Here is a 27,826-nt window from a genome sequence, read left to right on the forward strand (position 1 = left end):
TCGGCGCTTTTCACGGCTGCAGTTGATCCATGGGGGGCACCTGCAATGGCCTCGCCAGATCCGCTTTCTCCTGGATCCTTGATGGTGGCTCCCGCCAGGCCCATGGTCAACCCTGCCGCTGATCCTTCGGCGCTTTTCACGGCTGCAGTTGATCCATGTGGGGCACCTGCAATGGCCTCGCCAGATCCGCTTTCTCCTGGATCCTTGATGGTGGCTCCAGCCAGGCCCATGGCCATTCCTGCCGCTGATCCTTCGGCGCTTTTCACGGCTGCATTTGATCCATGGGGGGCACCTGCAATGGCCTCGCCGGATCCGCTTTCTCCTGGATCCTTGATAATGGCTCCCGCCAGGCCCATGGACATCCCTGCCGCTGATCCTTCGATGCATTTCACGGCTGCAGTTGATCCATGGGGGGGCACCTGCAGTGGCCTCACTGGATCCGCTTTCTCCTGGATCCTTGATGGTGGCTCCCGCCAGACCGGTGGTCATCCCTGCCGCTGATCCTTCGGCGGTTTTCACGGCTGCAGTTGAGACATGGGGGGCACCTGCAATGGCCTCGCCGGAACCGCTTTCTCCTGTATCCGTGATGGTGCCTCCCGCCAGCCGATGGATATCCCTGTCGCTGATCCTTCGGCCCTTTTCACGGCTGCAGTTGATCCATGGCTGGGCACCTGCAATGGCCTCGCCGGAACCGCTTTCTCCTGAATCTTTGATGGTGGTTCCCGCCAGGCCCGTGGTCATCCCTGCCGGTGATCCTTCTGTGCTTTTCACGGCTGCAGTTGATCCATGGGGGGCACCTGCAATGGCCTCGCTGAATCCGCTTTCTCTTGGATCCTTGATGGTGGCTACAGCCAGGTCCGTGGTCATCCCTGCCGCTGATCCATCGGCACTTTTCACGGCTGCAGTTGATCCAAGGGGGGCACCTGCAGTGGCCTCGCCGGATCCGCTTTTTCCTGGATCCTTGACCGTGGCTCCCGCCAGGTCCGTGGTCATCCCTGCCGCTGATTCTTCGGAGCTTTTCACGGCTGCACTTGATGTGTGGTGGCACCTGCAATGACCTCGCCGGATCCGCTTTCTCCAGGATCCTTGATGGTGGCTCCTTGATCGTGGCTCCAGCCAGGCCCATGGCCATTCCTGCCACTGTTCCTTCGTCGCTTTTCACGGCGGTAGTAGATCCATGGTGGGTACCTGCAATGGCCTCGCCGGATCTGCTTTCTCCTGGATCCTGGATAATGGCTCCCGCCAGGCCCATGGGCAACCCTGCCGCTGATCCTTCGGCGCTTTTCACGCCTGCAGTTGATCCATCGGGGATACCTGCAGTGGCCTCGCCGGATCCGCTTTCTCCTGGATCCTTGATGGTGGCTCCCGCCAGGCCCATGGTCATTCCTCCTGCTGATCCTTCGGCACTTTTTGTGGCTCCAGTCACGTCACGAAGCTTGTGAAGCCCAGCCTCATCCTGATCCCTTTCTCTGTGGAGCTCTGTGGTCTGAGCCAAGGGGAGGAGAATCAGGTAAGTTAGAGATGACAGAAAGTGAGATCTGAACTGTCTGCTCCTCTCTCATCCTGGAGCTGAGCAACTCAAGGGCTTATACTTAGAATAACCTTTGAGATCACCCAGTCTAAGCTCCCATTGGATGCTAGATCCCATCTACTGCACCGCTCTCAAACGGCCACTCCATTTTACTTGAACAGTCCCAGGGTCAGGGAAAGCACTGATACAGTTCTCCATGATACACACTTTAATTTTATACCCTTGTGCTTCTCTCTCTGCAGGACAGACTCCTAGAAGTGGGGTTCCCGGGTCAAGGGATGCACACCTTCTGCATTTTGGTGACTCCACGGGTTGGGCTGATTTGAATCAGCATGTCGGCGTCACGGGGAGACACAATGAAGGAAGGACTTCCTAACTGTGAATGATGTTCCACAACTGATGAGACTACCTGGGCTGGGGTAAGTGTTCAAGAAGAGACCAGACAGTCAGGATGCTGTAGGAGGGATTACAGCCCTGGTGAGGAGACCAGTGCAGCTGATAATGATACCTAAGGTCTCTCTGAAATTCAGCCCTGTGGGACAAGGTGGAGAAGCACTCGGAACCTCTCCAGTGTGGTGAATCCCATAGTGATAGCTCGTTTGTCCCTGACCCTTTTCAACAATAGAAGGTATTTCCCAGGTGAGTCTCAGAGAGCACCAAAGGCTATGAAGGACCAGCTTTGCCCTGCTCTCCCAAAGCACCCTGCCCCGTGTTCTTGAGTCTCTGTGGGTGCTTCCCACTAGGATTTTGGCATCCTCTGTAGTCGCTGCATCTCCAGTTTGGAGCATCGGGGTACTGCTGTAACTGTCTACCGGTGGTCTCAGGATATAGACAAGCTTTTCCCAATGGGAAAAGAGGTCTTTTTGTGCATCGGAAGAGGGGCACAGCTGCAGATAGAAAGTCCGGCCGGTAGCAAGATTCAGGCACAGCTGCTGTTTCTCACGGTTGTGGATGGAGATCTTGACAAACTTCAAGGGAAGCAGCCTGGTGAGCTCTAGGGTCTTCACGGGCTTGCAACCTCTCCCCTTGGTGATCCCGGCGCATCTGACATGCTCTTCACAGACTTTCGTTGTTCGGGCCAGCAGCATGACGTCAGGTAGTGGGAAGAGGGGGCTGGTGGATGCGACACCCACAGTCACCCTTCGGACGCGGTTGTCTAGGTCAATCAGTTCTCCTTTCTTGCTGACCTGGATAAAGTCGCTCTCAAACATGGGAGCGTACTTGAAAATGTCATACTCTCCTCCCTCGTACAGTTGTCGTTGCAGGACCCCCATGGAGGTCCTCAACACCCCCACTGAACAGTAGCTATTGGCCGTGTAATGAGGTAAACTCTCACTGCTCATGGCTCTCTTCGTTCAAGACAGAGCCACCAGCCACAAATTGAGTCTCGGAGAGAGAGAGGGAACGAAAGCAACTCGTCACCTCCCTGCAGGACTCTGCCAGAGTCTCTTGGCCCGACCATATTTATACCGCAAGTCCTTTGTGACCCGTCACCATCACATCGCACACCCCTTTGTTGAGCCTCCAAGTCCCCACCCCCTTGGGGCAGGCTCACCAGCCTCCCCCTAAACCAAGCACCATGTCCATAGGGAACAGGCTGACCCTGCCAGGGTATAGGTGTGGGTAGGCTGGATAGTCTTTCTACTCAAAAGGTTGAGAAAACCCTCCTGCTTTTGTAAATATCTGGGTGGTTTCCAGTCTTGTTGTTGTTACAAATCTCCCTGCAGGGGTCATCTTCGTGCTTCTGCTGAATGATGTCCTGGGGATAAAATCCTGGAAGTGGACTGTGTACTTGCTAAGGGCAGGCATCCTATGGGAATTGCTGTTCTCTGTGTCCCCAGCGTATATAGCACAGTGCTGGCAGGAACTTAGAAAGAGTGCTACGTGTCAGAGTCCCACTGGTACTGTCATTTCCAGGATATGGAGAATTTTCTCACCCATTTTCTCTTTTCAAGGAGGCTAACTTTTGTTTATATTTATATTTATATTTATATTTTTTACAGTTTTAGAAACTTTTTATTGTGAAATATAACACACATTCATGAAAGTGCAGAAAGCATAAATATAGCTTAATGAGTAACAAGAAAGTGAACACCCTTGTAGCTGCCACCCAGAGCAAGAAATAGAACCCTGCCAGCCCCTCTTCTGCATGCTCCCTCCCCACAAAGGTAACCCAAACTTGGATTGTATTTATTTTCTTTTCCTTCTTCTTTTTTATTGATGTATAGTTGATTTACAATGTTGTGTTAATTTGTGTTGTGTTAATTTCTTCGGTTAATTTCTGATTCAGTTTTTTGTATACATACATTCTTTTTCCTATTCTTTTCCATTATGGTTTATCACAGGATACTGAATATAGTTCTCTGTGCTCTACAGTAGGACCCTGCTGTTTATCCATCCTGTAGTTTGTATCTGCTAATCCCAAACTCCCAATCCTTCCCTCCTTGACCCCTGCTTGTTTTTTTGTTTGTTTTTTTTTTTTTTTTTGCGGTACGCGGGCCTCTCACTGTTGTGGCCTCTCTCGTTGCGGAGCACAGGCTCCGGAGCCATGGCTCACGGGCCCAGCCGCTCCGCGGCATGTGGGGCCCTCCCGGACCGGGGCACGAACCCGTGTCCCCTGTGTCGGCAGGCAGACTCCCAACCACTGCGCCACCAGGGAAGCCCGAAGCTGAGCTCTTGAACTGGAGTGACCCTTCCGAGAGGGTCTGTGTTGGGCTACGACGGCCTGACCTTCACACTCCACATCAATCATTTCTTGCCGTGCACCTTGGGTGAGGAACCCAGGCAATTTCCAAACTCACTGCCAGCTGAAGGCTTTCTGTGGGATGCACCCCCAGCAGCTGGGGCCACAAGTCCTTCGTTGAAGAAATGCACCCCACGTGGATATTTCAAATGGAACGGTGTCTTTCAAAGCATACCCTCCAATCTCCTCATTATATAGATCCTGTGGCCCCAAATAGGAAGTAACATAAAGTCCCATATTAACAACCCCCCCAGCCAAATACTTCTTTTCACAGAAACCACAGTACCCTCCACAAAGTGCACATTTGATCAGGCCACTCCCCTCTTGAAAACATATCATGGCTTTGCATCACTCCAAGGTCAGAAATCAAACTCCTTTAAATGGACCTCAAAGCCTTGCATGGCGTGGCCCCTGCTGTGTTCCCCAGCATCACATCACGCTTGCTGTGCCAGCCACGACACTGCCTTCAATATGCCTCCCACCGTAGCACATCTTCAACAATCCTGTGAATGACCTTATTTTGCTGTAGGGAAAAAAACCCTTTCTAGTATGTATGTGTGTTGCCAGACTTGAAGTTTGGGACATTGGTTAGTTTGTAATCAACCATCCATTGCCTAATTGCACTTGCAGCTGCAGAATTGCTACCACGGTGATGAATATTGCTGTCCAAAATATTGGCCTTTATCTGATAGGGTGTACTGACTTGATACCCAAATTGATGTCTCCCTCCAGAGGAAGATGCCTGTTGCTTTGAAATACGTAGGTATCTGTGCATGTGTCTCTTGATGAACCGTCAAGATAGAAAAGGAAATCCAGAGCAAGTGCCAGGCAGGGCACGTTGCGGTGGGCAAGTCCCCACCTCCACTTTACTACTGCACTGGAGGTGTAAATTGTGTCAACTGTGGGTCTGCTCAGCTAACGCCCTGCATAGTGGACTAACTAGGTTCACGTTAAAGAAGTCCTTTGGGGTGAGGGAGTGAGAATGCCTAATACAGGCTAAGAAAGACAAAAGGTAAAGCCAAGGGTACAGAATCCTAAGATGAAGCTGTTTTAAGTAGGCTGATTCAGCCTCTGGCATAGTGAAAATCTGGGGCTCTGAGTCAAAGGCTTTGGAAAGAGTTCCCCTTTATCTCCCTCCTCTACCCCATAACTCCTCACATTTCCGGAAGGCTTCCCCCAAACCCCTCTCAGGTCTTAGAGAACATGGCTCTTTCTCTCCTCTTACCAAGACCCACTGCTTCAAGAGGTAACTCCCAGGACACATTGATCCCCACAATCTATTGGTCTTTGTGTATCGGAAATCACAAGATGGGATTTTCCAGCCACCCACCAGAGCAACTGAGAAGGGCTTCCTCTCATCCTCCCAAGCTACCACTCCTCCCAGAATCCGTATCTTATTTCTCACCTCCTCCACCTCTACCACTTAATTTGCTCTGCAGAGAAAGTCCCTAAGTTTTACTGGAAACCCAACTTCCATCCTAGTAGACCCTGTTGTCACAGAAGGGAATGAGCAGAGAATTGCAAGGCTAGCAGATGACTCCCCGGTTCATACAAAGACACATGGGGCTTCCCTGGTGGCGCAGTGGTTGGGAGTCCGCCTGCCGATGCAGGGGGCACGGGTTCGTGTCCCTGTCCGGGAAGATCCTACATGCCGTGGAGCCACTGGGCCCGTGAGCCATGGCCGCTGAGCCTGTGCGTCCGGAGCCTGTGCTCCGCAATGGGAGAGGCCACAGCAGCGAGAGGCCCGCATACCGCAAAAAAAAAACAAACCGCAAAACAAAAAACACACATGGTTCTCAGAGGCATTCTTCTCAAATCCGACGGTTGTTAACTGTTATCAACAGTTACTCTAATCCAACTGTCATCAAGTGTTGTTAACAATTTAATGATTTTCATGGACTCATGAAATTTTTTTACAACTTTTTTTTAAACTGGAAAGACTTTTTTATGATGGACATTTAAAAATGCATAATCTCAGTATGAAATGAGATTTCATAATCTCATTTATGATTTTTTTTATTTTTAGAATCGCTTTCCACATGCATACATAATTTGCATAGTTCATCAGTACAGAGCATTTTGGATTATTCTGTTATTCCTTAGCAATATATCTAAACCTTTCTTGTGTTCCTGGATAGTGAGTATTTATGTCCCTTAGTTTCTTTATGTTATAGTTCTTGAAAGATATCTTTCAGACTTTGTCATCCATCTCTTGTGCATATGTTGAAAGGAAAACAACAGTGAAACAAATTGGTTGAGATATTTCTAAGGCAGTGACTGCCACTTGGCTGACAGCAGTATAAGAATCATCCTGATGTCAGAGATGTTAAAATAAAATGGAAACGATAATACATTCCCATGGACATACCGCTTTGCATAATAGCTTTTCCTCCCAGACCATCCCTCCCTTGTTTTGACCCTACAGAAATCCAGTATTGTGAATTTTGTGTTTATCATGTCCTTGTTTTTTTCTCCCCTTTTAGCAAATGTGTGCTAAACATGGAAGCCAACCGGGGCTTTGTCTGCCTCTCAATGGTCATGTGTGAGCCTTGTTTCTGAACCAGGAATGACTCTGAAGCTCCTAAAGAAGGAGAGGATCTTACTGGATGTCTTACTTAGAGTCCCTGAACTGGTGGCGGACTGGCTGTTCCTCAGTTTGCGAGCTGTCCTCCCGTCCTTTGTCAACTTTGGAGTTTCCATGGCCAGATGAGGACCAGTGGGAGGATGATTTCTGGGTCTTGTCCCCTCCTGTCCTGTGGTGACCTTCACGTGTCCTGCGGTGATGGGAACTTTTCCTCGATGAAGACGTGTCCTTCTTTTCTTTTTTTCTCTCCAGGCTTCATCCCTGGGGTGGAAGCCCTTCTGGCTTCCATCCCGTTCAGACATGTAGCCTTCGGTCTGCAAGGTGGAGACCACGGGGTCTGCGACCTTCCCTTCAGCTCTTCCAGCAGCAGGCTTGCTGGTTGTGACTGCAACTGGCAACACCATGCTCATGCTGCTCTCTGGACCATCTGCCCCCGTCGAGGATGTGCTGGCATCATCGGCCAAGACCAGGTTCGTGTCCTGCAAGGATAAGCTGGCAGCACCTGCAGTGTCCTCGCCGGATCCGCTTTCTCCTGGATCCTTGATGGTGGCTCCCGCCAGGCCCATGGTCAACCCTGCCGCTGCTCCTTCGGCGCTTTTCACGGCTGCAGTTGATCCATGGGGGGCACCTGCAATGGCCTCGCCAGATCCGCTTTCTCCTGGATCCTTGATGGTGGCTCCCGCCAGGCCCATGGTCAACCCTGCCGCTGATCCTTCGGCGCTTTTCACGGCTGCAGTTGATCCATGGGGGGCACCTGCAATGGCCTCGCCAGATCCGCTTTCTCCTGGATCCTTGATGGTGGCTCCAGCCAGGCCCATGGCCATTCCTGCCGCTGATCCTTCGGCGCTTTTCACGGCTGCATTTGATCCATGGGGGGCACCTGCAATGGCCTCGCCGGATCCGCTTTCTCCTGGATCCTTGATAATGGCTCCCGCCAGGCCCATGGACATCCCTGCCGCTGATCCTTCGATGCATTTCACGGCTGCAGTTGATCCATGGGGGGGCACCTGCAGTGGCCTCACCGGATCCGCTTTCTCCTGGATCCTTGATGGTGGCTCCCGCCAGACCGGTGGTCATCCCTGCCGCTGATCCTTCGGCGGTTTTCACGGCTGCAGTTGAGACATGGGGGGCACCTGCAATGGCCTCGCTGAATCCGCTTTCTCTTGGATCCTTGATGGTGGCTACAGCCAGGTCCGTGGTCATCCCTGCCGCTGATCCATCGGCGCTTTTCACGGCTGCAGTTGATCCAAGGGGGGCACCTGCAGTGGCCTCGCCGGATCCGCTTTTTCCTGGATCCTTGACCGTGGCTCCCGCCAGGTCCGTGGTCATCCCTGCCGCTGATTCTTCGGAGCTTTTCACGGCTGCACTTGATCTATGGTGGCACCTGCAATGGCCTCGCCGGATCCGCTTTCTCCAGGATCCTTGATGGTGGCTCCTTGATCGTGGCTCCAGCCAGGCCCATGGCCATTCCTGCCGCTGATCCTTCGGCGCTTTTCACGCCTGCAGTTGATCCATCGGGGATACCTGCAGTGGCCTCGCCGGATCCGCTTTCTCCTGGATCCTTGATGGTGGCTCCCGCCAGGCCCATGGTCATTCCTCCTGCTGATCCTTCGGCACTTTTTGTGGCTCCAGTCACGTCACGAAGCTTGTGAAGCCCAGCCTCATCCTGATCCCTTTCTCTGTGGAGCTCTGTGGTCTGAGCCAAGGGGAGGAGAATCAGGTAAGTTAGAGATGACAGAAAGTGAGATCTGAACTGTCTGCTCCTCTCTCATCCTGGAGCTGAGCAACTCAAGGGCTTATACTTAGAATAACCTTTGAGATCACCCAGTCTAAGCTCCCATTGGATGCTAGATCCCATCTACTGCACCGCTCTCAAACGGCCACTCCATTTTACTTGAACAGTCCCAGGGTCAGGGAAAGCACTGATACAGTTCTCCATGATACACACTTTAATTTTATACCCTTGTGCTTCTCTCTCTGCAGGACAGACTCCTAGAAGTGGGGTTCCCGGGTCAAGGGATGCACACCTTCTGCATTTTGGTGACTCCACGGGTTGGGCTGATTTGAATCAGCATGTCGGCGTCACGGGGAGACACAATGAAGGAAGGACTTCCTAACTGTGAATGATGTTCCACAACTGATGAGACTACCTGGGCTGGGGTAAGTGTTCAAGAAGAGACCAGACAGTCAGGATGCTGTAGGAGGGATTACAGCCCTGGTGAGGAGACCAGTGCAGCTGATAATGATACCTAAGGTCTCTCTGAAATTCAGCCCTGTGGGACAAGGTGGAGAAGCACTCGGAACCTCTCCAGTGTGGTGAATCCCATAGTGATAGCTCGTTTGTCCCTGACCCTTTTCAACAATAGAAGGTATTTCCCAGGTGAGTCTCAGAGAGCACCAAAGGCTATGAAGGACCAGCTTTGCCCTGCTCTCCCAAAGCACCCTGCCCCGTGTTCTTGAGTCTCTGTGGGTGCTTCCCACTAGGATTTTGGCATCCTCTGTAGTCGCTGCATCTCCAGTTTGGAGCATCGGGGTACTGCTGTAACTGTCTACCGGTGGTCTCAGGATATAGACAAGCTTTTCCCAATGGGAAAAGAGGTCTTTTTGTGCATCGGAAGAGGGGCACAGCTGCAGATAGAAAGTCCGGCCGGTAGCAAGATTCAGGCACAGCTGCTGTTTCTCACGGTTGTGGATGGAGATCTTGACAAACTTCAAGGGAAGCAGCCTGGTGAGCTCTAGGGTCTTCACGGGCTTGCAACCTCTCCCCTTGGTGATCCCGGCGCATCTGACATGCTCTTCACAGACTTTCGTTGTTCGGGCCAGCAGCATGACGTCAGGTAGTGGGAAGAGGGGGCTGGTGGATGCGACACCCACAGTCACCCTTCGGACGCGGTTGTCTAGGTCAATCAGTTCTCCTTTCTTGCTGACCTGGATAAAGTCGCTCTCAAACATGGGAGCGTACTTGAAAATGTCATACTCTCCTCCCTCGTACAGTTGTCGTTGCAGGACCCCCATGGAGGTCCTCAACACCCCCACTGAACAGTAGCTATTGGCCGTGTAATGAGGTAAACTCTCACTGCTCATGGCTCTCTTCGTTCAAGACAGAGCCACCAGCCACAAATTGAGTCTCGGAGAGAGAGAGGGAACGAAAGCAACTCGTCACCTCCCTGCAGGACTCTGCCAGAGTCTCTTGGCCCGACCATATTTATACCGCAAGTCCTTTGTGACCCGTCACCATCACATCGTACACCCCTTTGTTGAGCCTCCAAGTCCCCACCCCCTTGGGGCAGGCTCACCAGCCTCCCCCTAAACCAACCACCATGTCCATAGGGAACAGGCTGACCCTGCCAGGGTATAGGTGTGGGTAGGCTGGATAGTCTTTCTACTCAAAAGGTTGAGAAAACCCTCCTGCTCTTGTAAATATCTGGGTGGCTTCCAGTCTTGTTGTTGTTACAGATCTCCATCATCTTGGCGCTTCTGCTGAATGATGTCCTGGGGATAAAATCCTGGAAGTGGACCGTGTACTTGCTAAGGGCAGGCATCCTATGGGGATTGCTGTTCTCTGTGCCCCCAGCGTATACAGCCCAGTGCTGGCAGGAACTTAGAAAGAGTGCTGCTACCTGTCAGAGTCCCACTGGTACTGTCATTTCCAGGATATGGAGAATTTTCTCACCCATTTTCTCTTTTCAAGGAGGCTAACTTTTTATATTTGTGGTTTTTTTTTTTTACAGTTTTAGAAACTGTTTTTATTGTGAAATACAACACACACTCATGAAAGTGCACAAACCATAAATATATAGCTTAATGAGTAACAAGAAAGTGAGCACCCTTGTAGCTGCCACCCAGAGCAAGAAATAGAACCCTGCCAGCCCCTCTTCTGCATGCTCCCTCCCCACAAAGGGAACCCAACCTTGGCTTCTATTTTTTTTCTTTTCCCCCTTCTTTTTTATTGACAGTGTAGTTGATTTACAAGGTTGTATTCGTTTCTGTTGTGTTAATTTCTGATTCAGTTTCATGTGTATTCTTTGTATATTTCATGTATAGTCTTTTTCCTATTCTTTTCCATTATGGTTGATCACAGGATACTGACTATAGTTCTCTGTGCTCTACAGTAGGACCCTGCTGTTTATCCACCCTGTAGTTTGTATCTGCTAATCCCAAACTCCCAATCCTTCCCCGCCCCCAACCCCACTGAAAACCCCAAGTCTCTTCCCTATGTCTGGGAGTCTGTTTCTGTTTTGCAGATATGTTCATTTGCGTCGTACTTTAGAGTCCACGTATAAGGGCTATCATGTGGTGAGAAATGTTATTTTTTAAATAGGCTTCCCAGGTGATCCTTATGCATGTGAATGTTGGAGAACTACTGTCTTCCACTGTAAAGTTATGGCATACTGGGGCTGAAAGAGGCCCCCCAGACCTCCTAGCCCAGTGGTTTTCCAACTTGGCTGCTGCACAGTAGAATTATTGGGTGAGATTTTTAAAACTCCCGGTGCTGGAGGGCTTACCCCACCTAAATGTCATCAGAATCTCTGGGATTGGGGTCAGGCTATCAATGTTTGTTTGTTTGTTTGTTTGTTTGTTTTGAAGCTCCCCAGGGAACTCCCAACATACAACCAAGGGTAAGAATCACTGCAGCGGTCCAATCCATTGGTTTTACAGTTGGGGACCCCGTGGCTGCCCACAGAGGTACCATTACAGAGAGGCAGAGTGACCCAGGAGAGTCAGTGGCCCAGACAGGATAGGAACTCAGATTTCCTGACTCCTCGTTGGTGCTGCTTCTACCATAAAGATTGTGTCCCTTTGTTGAGCCAATGACAACCCTGATCCCCCCCGTGTTCTGTTTTACCCTACACAAAGTAAAATAACTCCCAATGGTTTCATTTCCTTACAAGCCAGAGAGAGTTTCTGTTTTCATAAGGTGAACCTCTGACCCCAGCTATGGCCTAAAGCTCAGCCCCGGCTGCAGACTTGTCCTCCCTCCACCCTACGTGCCCTGGAGAAGCCTTGCTGGGAAAACAGGCTTCTCTTTCGGGCAGTGGCTATGCACGTGTGACCTGCGAGCAAGCGACCAAAACCTTTTTCTGTGCTTATTTCCTTGCCTTCTACAGAGTGCCCATAACCAAACCAAAGGGCTTTGCTGAGAAAAGGATGGTTTTTCCATAACATAGCCTCGTGCTAGGCACAGCACGGCACAGACACCCCGTAAATACTTGATGAATTCAGTAATTAATTCAGCAACGCAAGTTTACACATCACGCAGTCACCTCCCCCAGCTTATCTTCTCCCCAAACTATATTTACATAGTAAATCTTATTTCCAAAGATTCGCAACCTCGCAATGAACATTTCTGTATAGTGCATCTATTTCCAGCCCTAGTGAATGGCTGAATGATACTTAATACCTATCTTGTACAACAAAATTTTGATTCTGGGGTCTCAGGCCAAAGCACAATTCGCATCACAGAAGTCACTGTCAAGTCCCTACCAGGCGAGGGGACATAGAAAACACAAGATAGCATTTCTTTTGGAGTTGTACGGTTTCCTTTATTAAAGAAAGTAGGAACTGCCTCTCTAGGGAAGGACCCAAGCCAACCGGGGCTTTGTCTACCTCCCAGTGGTCATGTGTGAGCCTTGGTGCTGAATCAGGAGTGACTGAAGCGCCTAAAGAAGGAGAGGATCTCACTGGATGCCTTACTTAGAGTCCCCGAACTGGTGGCGGGCTGGCTCTTCCTCCGTCTGCGAGCTGTCCTCCCCTCCTTGGTCAACTTTGGGGTTTTCATGGCCGCATGAGGACCAGTGGGAGGATGCTTTCTGGGTCTTGTCCCCTCGTGTCCTGTGGTGACCTTCACCTGTCCTGCGGTGATGGGAACTTTTCCTCGATGAAGACGTGTCCTTCTTTCCTTTTTTTCCTTCCAGGCTTCATCCCTGGGGTGGGAGACCTTCTGGCTTCCATCCCCTTCAGACGTGTAGCCTTCGCTCTGCAAGGTGGAGACCACGGGGGCTGCGACCTTCCCTTCAGCTCTTCCAGCAGCAGGCTTGCTGGTTGTGACTGCACCTGGCAACACCATGCTCATGCTGCTCTCTGGACCATCTGCCCCCGTCGAGGATGTGCTGGCAACATCCGCCGAGACCAGGCTCGTGTCCTGCAGGGATAGGCTGGCAGCACCTGCAGTGGCCTGGCCGGATCCGCTTTCTCCTGGATCCTCGATGGTGGCTCCCGCCAGGCCCACGGTCATCCCTGCCGCCGATCCTTCGGCGCCTTTCAGGGCTGCAGGTGACCCACGGGGGGCATGATGGATTCCCTCTCCCCCCACATAAGCACAAGACGTGGCTCCAGTCACGTCACGAAGCTTGCGAAGCCCAACCTCATCCTGATCCCTTTCTCTGTGGAGCTCTGTGGTCTGAGCCAAGGGGAGGAGAGACAGGTAAGATAGAGATGACAGAAAGTGAGCTCAGAACTGTCCGCTCCTCTCTCATCCTGGAGCTGAGCAACTCAAGGCCTTATACTTAGAATAACCTTTGAAATCACCCAGTCTAAGCTCCCATTGGATGCAAGACCCCATCTACTGCACCCCTGTCAAACGGCCACTCCACTGTACTTGAACAGTCCCAGGGCCAGGGAGAGCACTGATACAATTCTCCATGATGCTATGCACTTTAACTTTATACCCTTGTGCTTCTCTCCCTGCAGGACAGATTCCTAGAAGTGGGGTTCCTGGGTCAAGGGATGCACACCTTCTACATTTTGGTGACTCCACGGGTTGGGCTGATTTGAGTCAGCATGTCGGAGTCCCGGGGAGACACAATGAAGGAAGGACTTCCTAGCTGTGAATGATGTTCCCCACCTGCTGAGACTACCTGGGCTGGGGTAAGTGTTCAGGAAGAGAGCAGACAGTCAGGATGCTGTAGGAGGGATTACAGCCCTGGTGATGAGACCAGTGCAGCCGAGATGATACCTAAGGTCTCTCTGAAATTCGGCCTCGTGGGACAAGGTGGAGAAGCACTCGGAACCTCTCCCGTGTGGGGACTCCCGTAGTGATAGCTCGTTTGTCCCTGACCCTTTTCAACGGTAGAAGGTATTTCCCAGGCGAGTCTCAGAGAGCACCAAAGGCTATGAAGGACCAGCTTTGCCCTGCTCTCCCAAAGCACCCTGCCCCGTGTTCTTGAGTCCCTGTCGGTGCTTACCACTAGGATGTTGGCATCCTCTGTAGTCGCTGCATCTCCAGTTTGGAGCATCGGGGTACTGCTGTAACTGTCTACCGGTGGTCTCAGGATATAGACAAGCTTTTCCCAATAGGAAAAGAGGTCTTCTTGTGCGTCGGAAGAGGGGCACAGCTGCAGGTAGAAAGTCCGGCCGGTAGCAAGATTCAGGCACAGCTGCTGTTTCTCCCGGTTGTGGATGGAGATCTTGACAAACTTCAAGGGGAGCAGCCTGGTGAGCTCTAGGGTCTTCACGGGCTTGCAACCTCTCCCCTTGGTGACCCCGGCACAGACTCTCCTTGGTCGGGCCAGCAGCATGACGTCAGGTAGCGGGAAGAGGGGGCTGGTGGATGCGACGCCCACAGTCACCGTTCGGACGCGGTTGTCTAGGTCAATCAGTTCTCCTTCCTTGCTGACCTGGATAAAGTCGCTCTCCAACATGGGAGCGTGCTTGAAAATGTCATACTCTCCTCCCTCGTACAGTTGTCGTTGCAGGACCCCCATGGAGGTCCTCGACACCCCCACTGAACAGTAGCTGTTGGCCGTGTAATGAGGTAAACTCTCACTGCTCATGGCTCTCTTCGTTCAAGACAGAGCCACCAGCCACAATTGAGTCTCAGAGGGAGAGAGAGAGAGGGAACGAAAGCACCTCGTCACCTCCCTGCAGGACTCTGCCAGAGTCTCTTGACCCGACCCTATTTATACCGCAAGCCCTTTGTGACCCGTCACCATCGCATCACACACCCCTTTGTTGAGCGTCCAAGCCCCCACCCCCTTGGGGCAGGCTCACCAGCCTCCCCCTAAACCAACCACCACGTCCATAGGGAAGAGGCTGACCCTGCCAGGGTATAGGTGTGGGTAGGCTGGATAGTCTTTCTACTCAAAAGGTTGAGAAAACCCTCCTGCTCTTGTAAATATCTGGGTGGCTTCCAGTCTTGTTGTTGTTACAGATCTCCATCATCTTGGCGCTTCTGCTGAATGATGTCCTGGGGATAAAATCCTGGAAGTGGACCGTGTACTTGCTAAGGGCAGGCATCCTATGGGGATTGCTGTTCTCTGTGCCCCCAGCGTATACAGCCCAGTGCTGGCAGGAACTTAGAAAGAGTGCTGCTACCTGTCAGAGTCCCACTGGTACTGTCATTTCCAGGATATGGAGAATTTTCTCACCCATTTTCTCTTTTCAAGGAGGCTAACTTTTGTTTATATTTATATTTATATTTCTTACAGTTTTAGAAACTTTTTATTGTGAAATATAACACACATTCATGAAAGTGCAGAAAGCATAAATATAGCTTAATGAGTAACAACAAAGTGAACACCCTTGTAGCTGCCACCCAGAGCAAGAAATAGATCCCTGCCAGCCCCTCTTCTGCATGCTCCCTCCCCACAAAGGTAACCCAAACTTGGATTGTATTTATTTTCTTTTCCTTCTTCTTTTTTATTAATGTATAGTTGATTTACAATGTTGTGTTAATTTGTGTTGTGTTAATTTCTTCGGTTAATTTCTGATTCAGTTTTTTGTATACATACATTCTTTTTCCTATTCTTTTCCATTATGGTTTATCACAGGATACTGAATATAGTTCTCTGTGCTCTACAGTAGGACCCTGCTGTTTATCCATCCTGTAGTTTGTATCTGCTAATCCCAAACTCCCAATCCTTCCCTCCTTGACCCCTGCTTGTTTTTTTGTTTGTTTTTTTTTTTTTTTTTTGCGGTACGCGGGCCTCTCACTGTTGTGGCCTCTCTCGTTGCGGAGCACAGGCTCCGGAGCCATGGCTCACGGGCCCAGCCGCTCCGCGGCATGTGGGGCCCTCCCGGACCGGGGCACGAACCCGTGTCCCCTGTGTCGGCAGGCAGACTCCCAACCACTGCGCCACCAGGGAAGCCCGAAGCTGAGCTCTTGAACTGGAGTGACCCTTCCGAGAGGGTCTGTGTTGGGCTACGACGGCCTGACCTTCACACTCCACATCAATCATTTCTTGCCGTGCACCTCGGGTGAGGAACCCAGGCAATTTCCAAACTCACTGCCAGCTGAAGGCTTTCTGTGGGATGCACCCCCAGCAGCTGGGGCCACAAGTCCTTCGTTGAAGAAATGCACCCCACGTGGATATTTCAAATGGAACGGTGTCTTTCAAAGCATACCCTCCAATCTCCTCATTATATAGATCCTGTGGCCCCAAATAGGAAGTAACATAAAGTCCCATATTAACAACCCCCCCAGCCAAATACTTCTTTTCACAGAAACCACAGTACCCTCCACAAAGTGCACATTTGATCAGGCCACTCCCCTCTTGAAAACATATCATGGCTTTGCATCACTCCAAGGTCAGAAATCAAACTCCTTTAAATGGACCTCAAAGCCTTGCATGGCGTGGCCCCTGCTGTGTTCCCCAGCATCACATCACGCTTGCTGTGCCAGCCACGACACTGCCTTCAATATGCCTCCCACCGTAGCACATCTTCAACAATCCTGTGAATGACCTTATTTTGCTGTAGGGAAAAAAACCCTTTCTAGTATGTATGTGTGTTGCCAGACTTGAAGTTTGGGACATTGGTCAGTTTGTAATCAACCATCCATTGCGTAATTGCACTTGCAGCTGCAGAATTGCTACCACGGTGATGAATATTGCTGTCCAAAATATTGGCCTTTATCTGATAGGGTGTACTGACTTGATACCCAAATTGATGTCTCCCTCCAGAGGAAGATGCCTGTTGCTTTGAAATACGTAGGTATCTGTGCATGTGTCTCTTGATGAACCGTCAAGATAGAAAAGGAAATCCAGAGCAAGTGCCAGGCAGGGCACGTTGCGGTGGGCAAGTCCCCACCTCCACTTTACTACTGCACTGGAGGTGTAAATTGTGTCAACTGTGGGTCTGCTCAGCTAACGCCCTGCATAGTGGACTAACTAGGTTCACGTTAAAGAAGTCCTTTGGGGTGAGGGAGTGAGAATGCCTAATACAGGCTAAGAAAGACAAAAGGTAAAGCCAAGGGTACAGAATCCTAAGATGAAGCTGTTTTAAGTAGGCTGATTCAGCCTCTGGCATAGTGAAAATCTGGGGCTCTGAGTCAAAGGCTTTGGAAAGAGTTCCCCTTTATCTCCCTCCTCTACCCCGTAACTCCTCACATTTCCGGAAGGCTTCCCCCAAACCCCTCTCAGGTCTTAGAGAACATGGCTCTTTCTCTCCTCTTACCAAGACCCACTGCTTCAAGAGGTAACTCCCAGGACACATTGATCCCCACAATCTATTGGTCTTTGTGTATCGGAAATCACAAGATGGGATTTTCCAGCCACCCACCAGAGCAACTGAGAAGGGCTTCCTCTCATCCTCCCAAGCTACCACTCCTCCCAGAATCCGTATCTTATTTCTCACCTCCTCCACCTCTACCACTTAATTTGCTCTGCAGAGAAAGTCCCTAAGTTTTACTGGAAACCCAACTTCCATCCTAGTAGACCCTGTTGTCACAGAAGGGAATGAGCAGAGAATTGCAAGGCTAGCAGATGACTCCCCGGTTCATACAAAGACACATGGGGCTTCCCTGGTGGCGCAGTGGTTGGGAGTCCGCCTGCCGATGCAGGGGGCACGGGTTCGTGTCCCTGTCCGGGAAGATCCTACATGCCGTGGAGCCGCTGGGCCCGTGAGCCATGGCCGCTGAGCCTGTGCGTCCGGAGCCTGTGCTCCGCAATGGGAGAGGCCACAGCAGCGAGAGGCCCGCATACCGCAAAAAAAAAAAAAACCGCAAAACAAAAAACACACATGGTTCTCAGAGGCATTCTTCTCAAATCCGACGGTTGTTAACTGTTATCAACAGTTACTCTAATCCAACTGTCATCAAGTGTTGTTAACAATTTAATGATTTTCATGGACTCATGAAATTTATTTACAACTTTTTTTTAAACTGGAAAGACTTTTTTATGATGGACATTTAAAAATGCATAATCTCAGTATGAAATGAGATTTCATAATCTCATTTATGATTTTTTTTATTTTTAGAATCGCTTTCCACATGCATACATAATTTGCATAGTTCATCAGTACAGAGCATTTTGGATTATTCTGTTATTCCTTAGCAATATATCTAAACCTTTCTTGTGTTCCTGGATAGTGAGTATTTATGTCCCTTAGTTTCTTTATGTTATAGTTCTTGAAAGATATCTTTCAGACTTTGTCATCCATCTCTTGTGCATATATTGAAAGGAAAACAACAGTGAAACAAATTGGTTGAGATATTTCTAAGGCAGTGACTGCCACTTGGCTGACAGCAGTATAAGAATCATCCTGATGTCAGAGACGTTAAAATAAAATGGAAACGATAATACATTCCCATGGACATACCGCTTTGCATAATAGCTTTTCCTCCCAGACCATCCCTCCCTTGTTTTGACCCTACAGAAATCCAGTATTGTGAATTTTGTGTTTATCATGTCCTTGTTTTTTTCTCCCCTTTTAGCAAATGTGTGCTAAACATGGAAGCCAACCGGGGCTTTGTCTGCCTCTCAATGGTCATGTGTGAGCCTTGTTTCTGAACCAGGAATGACTCTGAAGCTCCTAAAGAAGGAGAGGATCTTACTGGATGTCTTACTTAGAGTCCCTGAACTGGTGGCGGACTGGCTGTTCCTCAGTTTGCGAGCTGTCCTCCCGTCCTTTGTCAACTTTGGAGTTTCCATGGCCAGATGAGGACCAGTGGGAGGATGATTTCTGGGTCTTGTCCCCTCCTGTCCTGTGGTGACCTTCACGTGTCCTGCGGTGATGGGAACTTTTCCTCGATGAAGACGTGTCCTTCTTTTCTTTTTTTCTCTCCAGGCTTCATCCCTGGGGTGGAAGCCCTTCTGGCTTCCATCCCGTTCAGACATGTAGCCTTCGGTCTGCAAGGTGGAGACCACGGGGTCTGCGACCTTCCCTTCAGCTCTTCCAGCAGCAGGCTTGCTGGTTGTGACTGCAACTGGCAACACCATGCTCATGCTGCTCTCTGGACCATCTGCCCCCGTCGAGGATGTGCTGGCATCATCGGCCAAGACCAGGTTCGTGTCCTGCAAGGATAAGCTGGCAGCACCTGCAGTGTCCTCGCCGGATCCGCTTTCTCCTGGATCCTTGATGGTGGCTCCCGCCAGGCCCATGGTCAACCCTGCCGCTGCTCCTTCGGCGCTTTTCACGGCTGCAGTTGATCCATGGGGGGCACCTGCAATGGCCTCGCCAGATCCGCTTTCTCCTGGATCCTTGATGGTGGCTCCCGCCAGGCCCATGGTCAACCCTGCCGCTGATCCTTCGGCGCTTTTCACGGCTGCAGTTGATCCATGGGGGGCACCTGCAATGGCCTCGCTGAATCCGCTTTCTCTTGGATCCTTGATGGTGGCTACAGCCAGGTCCGTGGTCATCCCTGCCGCTGATCCATCGGCACTTTTCACGGCTGCAGTTGATCCAAGGGGGGCACCTGCAGTGGCCTCGCCGGATCCGCTTTTTCCTGGATCCTTGACCGTGGCTCCCGCCAGGTCCGTGGTCATCCCTGCCGCTGATTCTTCGGAGCTTTTCACGGCTGCACTTGATGTGTGGTGGCACCTGCAATGGCCTCGCCGGATCCGCTTTCTCCAGGATCCTTGATGGTGGCTCCTTGATCGTGGCTCCAGCCAGGCCCATGGCCATTCCTGCCACTGTTCCTTCGTCGCTTTTCACGGCGGTAGTAGATCCATGGTGGGTACCTGCAATGGCCTCGCCGGATCTGCTTTCTCCTGGATCCTGGATAATGGCTCCCGCCAGGCCCATGGGCAACCCTGCCGCTGATCCTTCGGCGCTTTTCACGCCTGCAGTTGATCCATCGGGGATACCTGCAGTGGCCTCGCCGGATCCGCTTTCTCCTGGATCCTTGATGGTGGCTCCCGCCAGGCCCATGGTCATTCCTCCTGCTGATCCTTCGGCACTTTTTGTGGCTCCAGTCACGTCACGAAGCTTGTGAAGCCCAGCCTCATCCTGATCCCTTTCTCTGTGGAGCTCTGTGGTCTGAGCCAAGGGGAGGAGAATCAGGTAAGTTAGAGATGACAGAAAGTGAGATCTGAACTGTCTGCTCCTCTCTCATCCTGGAGCTGAGCAACTCAAGGGCTTATACTTAGAATAACCTTTGAGATCACCCAGTCTAAGCTCCCATTGGATGCTAGATCCCATCTACTGCACCGCTCTCAAACGGCCACTCCATTTTACTTGAACAGTCCCAGGGTCAGGGAAAGCACTGATACAGTTCTCCATGATACACACTTTAATTTTATACCCTTGTGCTTCTCTCTCTGCAGGACAGACTCCTAGAAGTGGGGTTCCCGGGTCAAGGGATGCACACCTTCTGCATTTTGGTGACTCCACGGGTTGGGCTGATTTGAATCAGCATGTCGGCGTCACGGGGAGACACAATGAAGGAAGGACTTCCTAACTGTGAATGATGTTCCACAACTGATGAGACTACCTGGGCTGGGGTAAGTGTTCAAGAAGAGACCAGACAGTCAGGATGCTGTAGGAGGGATTACAGCCCTGGTGAGGAGACCAGTGCAGCTGATATGATACCTAAGGTCTCTCTGAAATTCAGCCCTGTGGGACAAGGTGGAGAAGCACTCGGAACCTCTCCAGTGTGGTGAATCCCATAGTGATAGCTCGTTTGTCCCTGACCCTTTTCAACAATAGAAGGTATTTCCCAGGTGAGTCTCAGAGAGCACCAAAGGCTATGAAGGACCAGCTTTGCCCTGCTCTCCCAAAGCACCCTGCCCCGTGTTCTTGAGTCTCTGTGGGTGCTTCCCACTAGGATTTTGGCATCCTCTGTAGTCGCTGCATCTCCAGTTTGGAGCATCGGGGTACTGCTGTAACTGTCTACCGGTGGTCTCAGGATATAGACAAGCTTTTCCCAATGGGAAAAGAGGTCTTTTTGTGCATCGGAAGAGGGGCACAGCTGCAGATAGAAAGTCCGGCCGGTAGCAAGATTCAGGCACAGCTGCTGTTTCTCACGGTTGTGGATGGAGATCTTGACAAACTTCAAGGGAAGCAGCCTGGTGAGCTCTAGGGTCTTCACGGGCTTGCAACCTCTCCCCTTGGTGATCCCGGCGCATCTGACATGCTCTTCACAGACTTTCGTTGTTCGGGCCAGCAGCATGACGTCAGGTAGTGGGAAGAGGGGGCTGGTGGATGCGACACCCACAGTCACCCTTCGGACGCGGTTGTCTAGGTCAATCAGTTCTCCTTTCTTGCTGACCTGGATAAAGTCGCTCTCAAACATGGGAGCGTACTTGAAAATGTCATACTCTCCTCCCTCGTACAGTTGTCGTTGCAGGACCCCCATGGAGGTCCTCAACACCCCCACTGAACAGTAGCTATTGGCCGTGTAATGAGGTAAACTCTCACTGCTCATGGCTCTCTTCGTTCAAGACAGAGCCACCAGCCACAAATTGAGTCTCGGAGAGAGAGAGGGAACGAAAGCAACTCGTCACCTCCCTGCAGGACTCTGCCAGAGTCTCTTGGCCCGACCATATTTATACCGCAAGTCCTTTGTGACCCGTCACCATCACATCGCACACCCCTTTGTTGAGCCTCCAAGTCCCCACCCCCTTGGGGCAGGCTCACCAGCCTCCCCCTAAACCAACCACCATGTCCATAGGGAACAGGCTGACCCTGCCAGGGTATAGGTGTGGGTAGGCTGGATAGTCTTTCTACTCAAAAGGTTGAGAAAACCCTCCTGCTTTTGTAAATATCTGGGTGGTTTCCAGTCTTGTTGTTGTTACAAATCTCCCTGCAGGGGTCATCTTCGTGCTTCTGCTGAATGATGTCCTGGGGATAAAATCCTGGAAGTGGACTGTGTACTTGCTAAGGGCAGGCATCCTATGGGAATTGCTGTTCTCTGTGTCCCCAGCGTATATAGCACAGTGCTGGCAGGAACTTAGAAAGAGTGCTACGTGTCAGAGTCCCACTGGTACTGTCATTTCCAGGATATGGAGAATTTTCTCACCCATTTTCTCTTTTCAAGGAGGCTAACTTTTGTTTATATTTATATTTATATTTATATTTTTTACAGTTTTAGAAACTTTTTATTGTGAAATATAACACACATTCATGAAAGTGCAGAAAGCATAAATATAGCTTAATGAGAAGAAAGTGAACACCCTTGTAGCTGCCACCCAGAGCAAGAAATAGAACCCTGCCAGCCCCTCTTCTGCATGCTCCCTCCCCACAAAGGTAACCCAAACTTGGATTGTATTTATTTTCTTTTCCTTCTTCTTTTTTATTGATGTATAGTTGATTTACAATGTTGTGTTAATTTGTGTTGTGTTAATTTCTTCGGTTAATTTCTGATTCAGTTTTTTGTATACATACATTCTTTTTCCTATTCTTTTCCATTATGGTTTATCACAGGATACTGAATATAGTTCTCTGTGCTCTACAGTAGGACCCTGCTGTTTATCCATCCTGTAGTTTGTATCTGCTAATCCCAAACTCCCAATCCTTCCCTCCTTGACCCCTGCTTGTTTTTTTTTTTTTTTTTTTTTTTTTGCGGTACGCGGGCCTCTCACTGTTGTGGCCTCTCTCGTTGCGGAGCACAGGCTCCGGAGCCATGGCTCACGGGCCCAGCCGCTCCGCGGCATGTGGGGCCCTCCCGGACCGGGGCACGAACCCGTGTCCCCTGTGTCGGCAGGCGGACTCCCAACCACTGCGCCACCAGGGAAGCCCGAAGCTGAGCTCTTGAACTGGAGTGACCCTTCCGAGAGGGTCTGTGTTGGGCTACGACGGCCTGACCTTCACACTCCACATCAATCATTTCTTGCCGTGCACCTCGGGTGAGGAACCCAGGCAATTTCCAAACTCACTGCCAGCTGAAGGCTTTCTGTGGGATGCACCCCCAGCAGCTGGGGCCACAAGTCCTTCGTTGAAGAAATGCACCCCACGTGGATATTTCAAATGGAACGGTGTCTTTCAAAGCATACCCTCCAATCTCCTCATTATATAGATCCTGTGGCCCCAAATAGGAAGTAACATAAAGTCCCATATTAACAACCCCCCCAGCCAAATACTTCTTTTCACAGAAACCACAGTACCCTCCACAAAGTGCACATTTGATCAGGCCACTCCCCTCTTGAAAACATATCATGGCTTTGCATCACTCCAAGGTCAGAAATCAAACTCCTTTAAATGGACCTCAAAGCCATGCATGGCGTGGCCCCTGCTGTGTTCCCCAGCATCACATCACGCTTGCTGTGCCAGCCACGACACTGCCTTCAATATGCCTCCCACCGTAGCACATCTTCAACAATCCTGTGAATGACCTTATTTTGCTGTAGGGAAAAAAACCCTTTCTAGTATGTATGTGTGTTGCCAGACTTGAAGTTTGGGACATTGGTTAGTTTGTAATCAACCATCCATTGCCTAATTGCACTTGCAGCTGCAGAATTGCTACCACGGTGATGAATATTGCTGTCCAAAATATTGGCCTTTATCTGATAGGGTGTACTGACTTGATACCCAAATTGATGTCTCCCTCCAGAGGAAGATGCCTGTCGCTTTGAAATACGTAGGTATCTGTGCATGTGTCTCTTGATGAACCGTCAAGATAGAAAAGGAAATCCAGAGCAAGTGCCAGGCAGGGCACGTTGCGGTGGGCAAGTCCCCACCTCCACTTTACTACTGCACTGGAGGTGTAAATTGTGTCAACTGTGGGTCTGCTCAGCTAACGCCCTGCATAGTGGACTAACTAGGTTCACGTTAAAGAAGTCCTTTGGGGTGAGGGAGTGAGATTGCCTAATACAGGCTAAGAAAGACAAAAGGTAAAGCCAAGGGTACAGAATCCTAAGATGAAGCTGTTTTAAGTAGGCTGATTCAGCCTCTGGCATAGTGAAAATCTGGGGCTCTGAGTCAAAGGCTTTGGAAAAAGTTCCCCTTTATCTCCCTCCTCTACCCCGTAACTCCTCACATTTCCGGAAGGCTTCCCCCAAACCCCTCTCAGGTCTTAGAGAACATGGCTCTTTCTCTCCTCTTACCAAGACCCACTGCTTCAAGAGGTAACTCCCAGGACACATTGATCCCCACAATCTATTGGTCTTTGTGTATCGGAAATCACAAGATGGGATTTTCCAGCCACCCACCAGAGCAACTGAGAAGGGCTTCCTCTCATCCTCCCAAGCTACCACTCCTCCCAGAATCCGTATCTTATTTCTCACCTCCTCCACCTCTACCACTTAATTTGCTCTGCAGAGAAAGTCCCTAAGTTTTACTGGAAACCCAACTTCCATCCTAGCAGACCCTGTTGTCACAGAAGGGAATGAGCAGAGAATTGCAAGGCTAGCAGATGACTCCCCGGTTCATACAAAGACACATGGGGCTTCCCTGGTGGCGCAGTGGTTGGGAGTCCGCCTGCCGATGCAGGGGGCACGGGTTCGTGTCCCTGTCCGGGAAGATCCTACATGCCGTGGAGCCGCTGGGCCCGTGAGCCATGGCCGCTGAGCCTGTGCGTCCGGAGCCTGTGCTCCGCAATGGGAGAGGCCACAGCAGCGAGAGGCCCGCATACCGCAAAAAAAAAAAAAACCGCAAAACAAAAAACACACATGGTTCTCAGAGGCATTCTTCTCAAATCCGACGGTTGTTAACTGTTATCAACAGTTACTCTAATCCAACTGTCATCAAGTGTTGTTAACAATTTAATGATTTTCATGGACTCATGAAATTTATTTACAACTTTTTTTTAAACTGGAAAGACTTTTTTATGATGGACATTTAAAAATGCATAATCTCAGTATGAAATGAGATTTCATAATCTCATTTATGATTTTTTTTATTTTTAGAATCGCTTTCCACATGCATACATAATTTGCATAGTTCATCAGTACAGAGCATTTTGGATTATTCTGTTATTCCTTAGCAATATATCTAAACCTTTCTTGTGTTCCTGGATAGTGAGTATTTATGTCCCTTAGTTTCTTTATGTTATAGTTCTTGAAAGATATCTTTCAGACTTTGTCATCCATCTCTTGTGCATATATTGAAAGGAAAACAACAGTGAAACAAATTGGTTGAGATATTTCTAAGGCAGTGACTGCCACTTGGCTGACAGCAGTATAAGAATCATCCTGATGTCAGAGACGTTAAAATAAAATGGAAACGATAATACATTCCCATGGACATACCGCTTTGCATAATAGCTTTTCCTCCCAGACCATCCCTCCCTTGTTTTGACCCTACAGAAATCCAGTATTGTGAATTTTGTGTTTATCATGTCCTTGTTTTTTTCTCCCCTTTTAGCAAATGTGTGCTAAACATGGAAGCCAACCGGGGCTTTGTCTGCCTCTCAATGGTCATGTGTGAGCCTTGTTTCTGAACCAGGAATGACTCTGAAGCTCCTAAAGAAGGAGAGGATCTTACTGGATGTCTTACTTAGAGTCCCTGAACTGGTGGCGGACTGGCTGTTCCTCAGTTTGCGAGCTGTCCTCCCGTCCTTTGTCAACTTTGGAGTTTCCATGGCCAGATGAGGACCAGTGGGAGGATGATTTCTGGGTCTTGTCCCCTCCTGTCCTGTGGTGACCTTCACGTGTCCTGCGGTGATGGGAACTTTTCCTCGATGAAGACGTGTCCTTCTTTTCTTTTTTTCTCTCCAGGCTTCATCCCTGGGGTGGAAGCCCTTCTGGCTTCCATCCCGTTCAGACATGTAGCCTTCGGTCTGCAAGGTGGAGACCACGGGGTCTGCGACCTTCCCTTCAGCTCTTCCAGCAGCAGGCTTGCTGGTTGTGACTGCAACTGGCAACACCATGCTCATGCTGCTCTCTGGACCATCTGCCCCCGTCGAGGATGTGCTGGCATCATCGGCCAAGACCAGGTTCGTGTCCTGCAAGGATAAGCTGGCAGCACCTGCAGTGTCCTCGCCGGATCCGCTTTCTCCTGGATCCTTGATGGTGGCTCCCGCCAGGCCCATGGTCAACCCTGCCGCTGCTCCTTCGGCGCTTTTCACGGCTGCAGTTGATCCATGGGGGGCACCTGCAATGGCCTCGCCAGATCCGCTTTCTCCTGGATCCTTGATGGTGGCTCCCGCCAGGCCCATGGTCAACCCTGCCGCTGATCCTTCGGCGCTTTTCACGGCTGCAGTTGATCCATGGGGGGCACCTGCAATGGCCTCGCCAGATCCGCTTTCTCCTGGATCCTTGATGGTGGCTCCAGCCAGGCCCATGGCCATTCCTGCCGCTGATCCTTCGGCGCTTTTCACGGCTGCATTTGATCCATGGGGGGCACCTGCAATGGCCTCGCCGGATCCGCTTTCTCCTGGATCCTTGATAATGGCTCCCGCCAGGCCCATGGACATCCCTGCCGCTGATCCTTCGATGCATTTCACGGCTGCAGTTGATCCATGGGGGGGCACCTGCAGTGGCCTCACCGGATCCGCTTTCTCCTGGATCCTTGATGGTGGCTCCCGCCAGACCGGTGGTCATCCCTGCCGCTGATCCTTCGGCGGTTTTCACGGCTGCAGTTGAGACATGGGGGGCACCTGCAATGGCCTCGCTGAATCCGCTTTCTCTTGGATCCTTGATGGTGGCTACAGCCAGGTCCGTGGTCATCCCTGCCGCTGATCCATCGGCGCTTTTCACGGCTGCAGTTGATCCAAGGGGGGCACCTGCAGTGGCCTCGCCGGATCCGCTTTTTCCTGGATCCTTGACCGTGGCTCCCGCCAGGTCCGTGGTCATCCCTGCCGCTGATTCTTCGGAGCTTTTCACGGCTGCACTTGATCTATGGTGGCACCTGCAATGGCCTCGCCGGATCCGCTTTCTCCAGGATCCTTGATGGTGGCTCCTTGATGGTGGCTCCAGCCAGGCCCATGGCCATTCCTGCCACTGTTCCTTCGTCGCTTTTCACGGCGGTAGTAGATCCATGGTGGGTACCTGCAATGGCCTCGCCGGATCTGCTTTCTCCTGGATCCTGGATAATGGCTCCCGCCAGGCCCATGGACAACCCTGCCGCTGATCCTTCGGCGCTTTTCACGCCTGCAGTTGATCCATCGGGGATACCTGCAGTGGCCTCGCCGGATCCGCTTTCTCCTGGATCCTTGATGGTGGCTCCCGCCAGGCCCATGGTCATTCCTCCTGCTGATCCTTCGGCACTTTTTGTGGCTCCAGTCACGTCACGAAGCTTGTGAAGCCCAGCCTCATCCTGATCCCTTTCTCTGTGGAGCTCTGTGGTCTGAGCCAAGGGGAGGAGAATCAGGTAAGTCAGAGATGACAGAAAGTGAGATCTGAACTGTCTGCTCCTCTCTCATCCTGGAGCTGAGCAACTCAAGGGCTTATACTTAGAATAACCTTTGAGATCACCCAGTCTAAGCTCCCATTGGATGCTAGATCCCATCTACTGCACCGCTCTCAAACGGCCACTCCATTTTACTTGAACAGTCCCAGGGTCAGGGAAAGCACTGATACAGTTCTCCATGATACACACTTTAATTTTATACCCTTGTGCTTCTCTCTCTGCAGGACAGACTCCTAGAAGTGGGGTTCCCGGGTCAAGGGATGCACACCTTCTGCATTTTGGTGACTCCACGGGTTGGGCTGATTTGAATCAGCATGTCGGCGTCACGGGGAGACACAATGAAGGAAGGACTTCCTAACTGTGAATGATGTTCCACAACTGATGAGACTACCTGGGCTGGGGTAAGTGTTCAAGAAGAGACCAGACAGTCAGGATGCTGTAGGAGGGATTACAGCCCTGGTGAGGAGACCAGTGCAGCTGATAATGATACCTAAGGTCTCTCTGAAATTCAGCCCTGTGGGACAAG

The 27,826-nt window shown here is 50.8% G+C and overlaps 1 protein-coding gene across 1 annotated transcript in view; it reads right to left on the minus strand.

The window, feature by feature from the left end:
• Window positions 1-9,338: 9,338 nt before the first annotated feature.
• Window positions 9,339-27,826, minus strand: part of LOC308610643 (Golgi-associated RAB2B interactor protein 3-like) — a gene marked incomplete at both ends in the record, with an annotated part of 38,582 nt that continues 20,094 nt past the window's right edge. Inside the window, 2 exons of the mRNA XM_081259706.1 lie at window positions 9,339-9,365; window positions 9,412-9,948. Coding sequence (XP_081115832.1) covers window positions 9,339-9,365; window positions 9,412-9,948 — 564 coding nt within the window. The remainder of the gene's footprint in view (window positions 9,366-9,411; window positions 9,949-27,826) is intronic.

Source organism: Mesoplodon bidens (genome assembly GCF_964165515.1).
Source record: "Mesoplodon bidens genome assembly, contig: HAP1_SCAFFOLD_562, whole genome shotgun sequence".
In the NCBI taxonomy this organism is placed as follows: Eukaryota; Metazoa; Chordata; class Mammalia; order Artiodactyla; family Ziphiidae; genus Mesoplodon; species Mesoplodon bidens.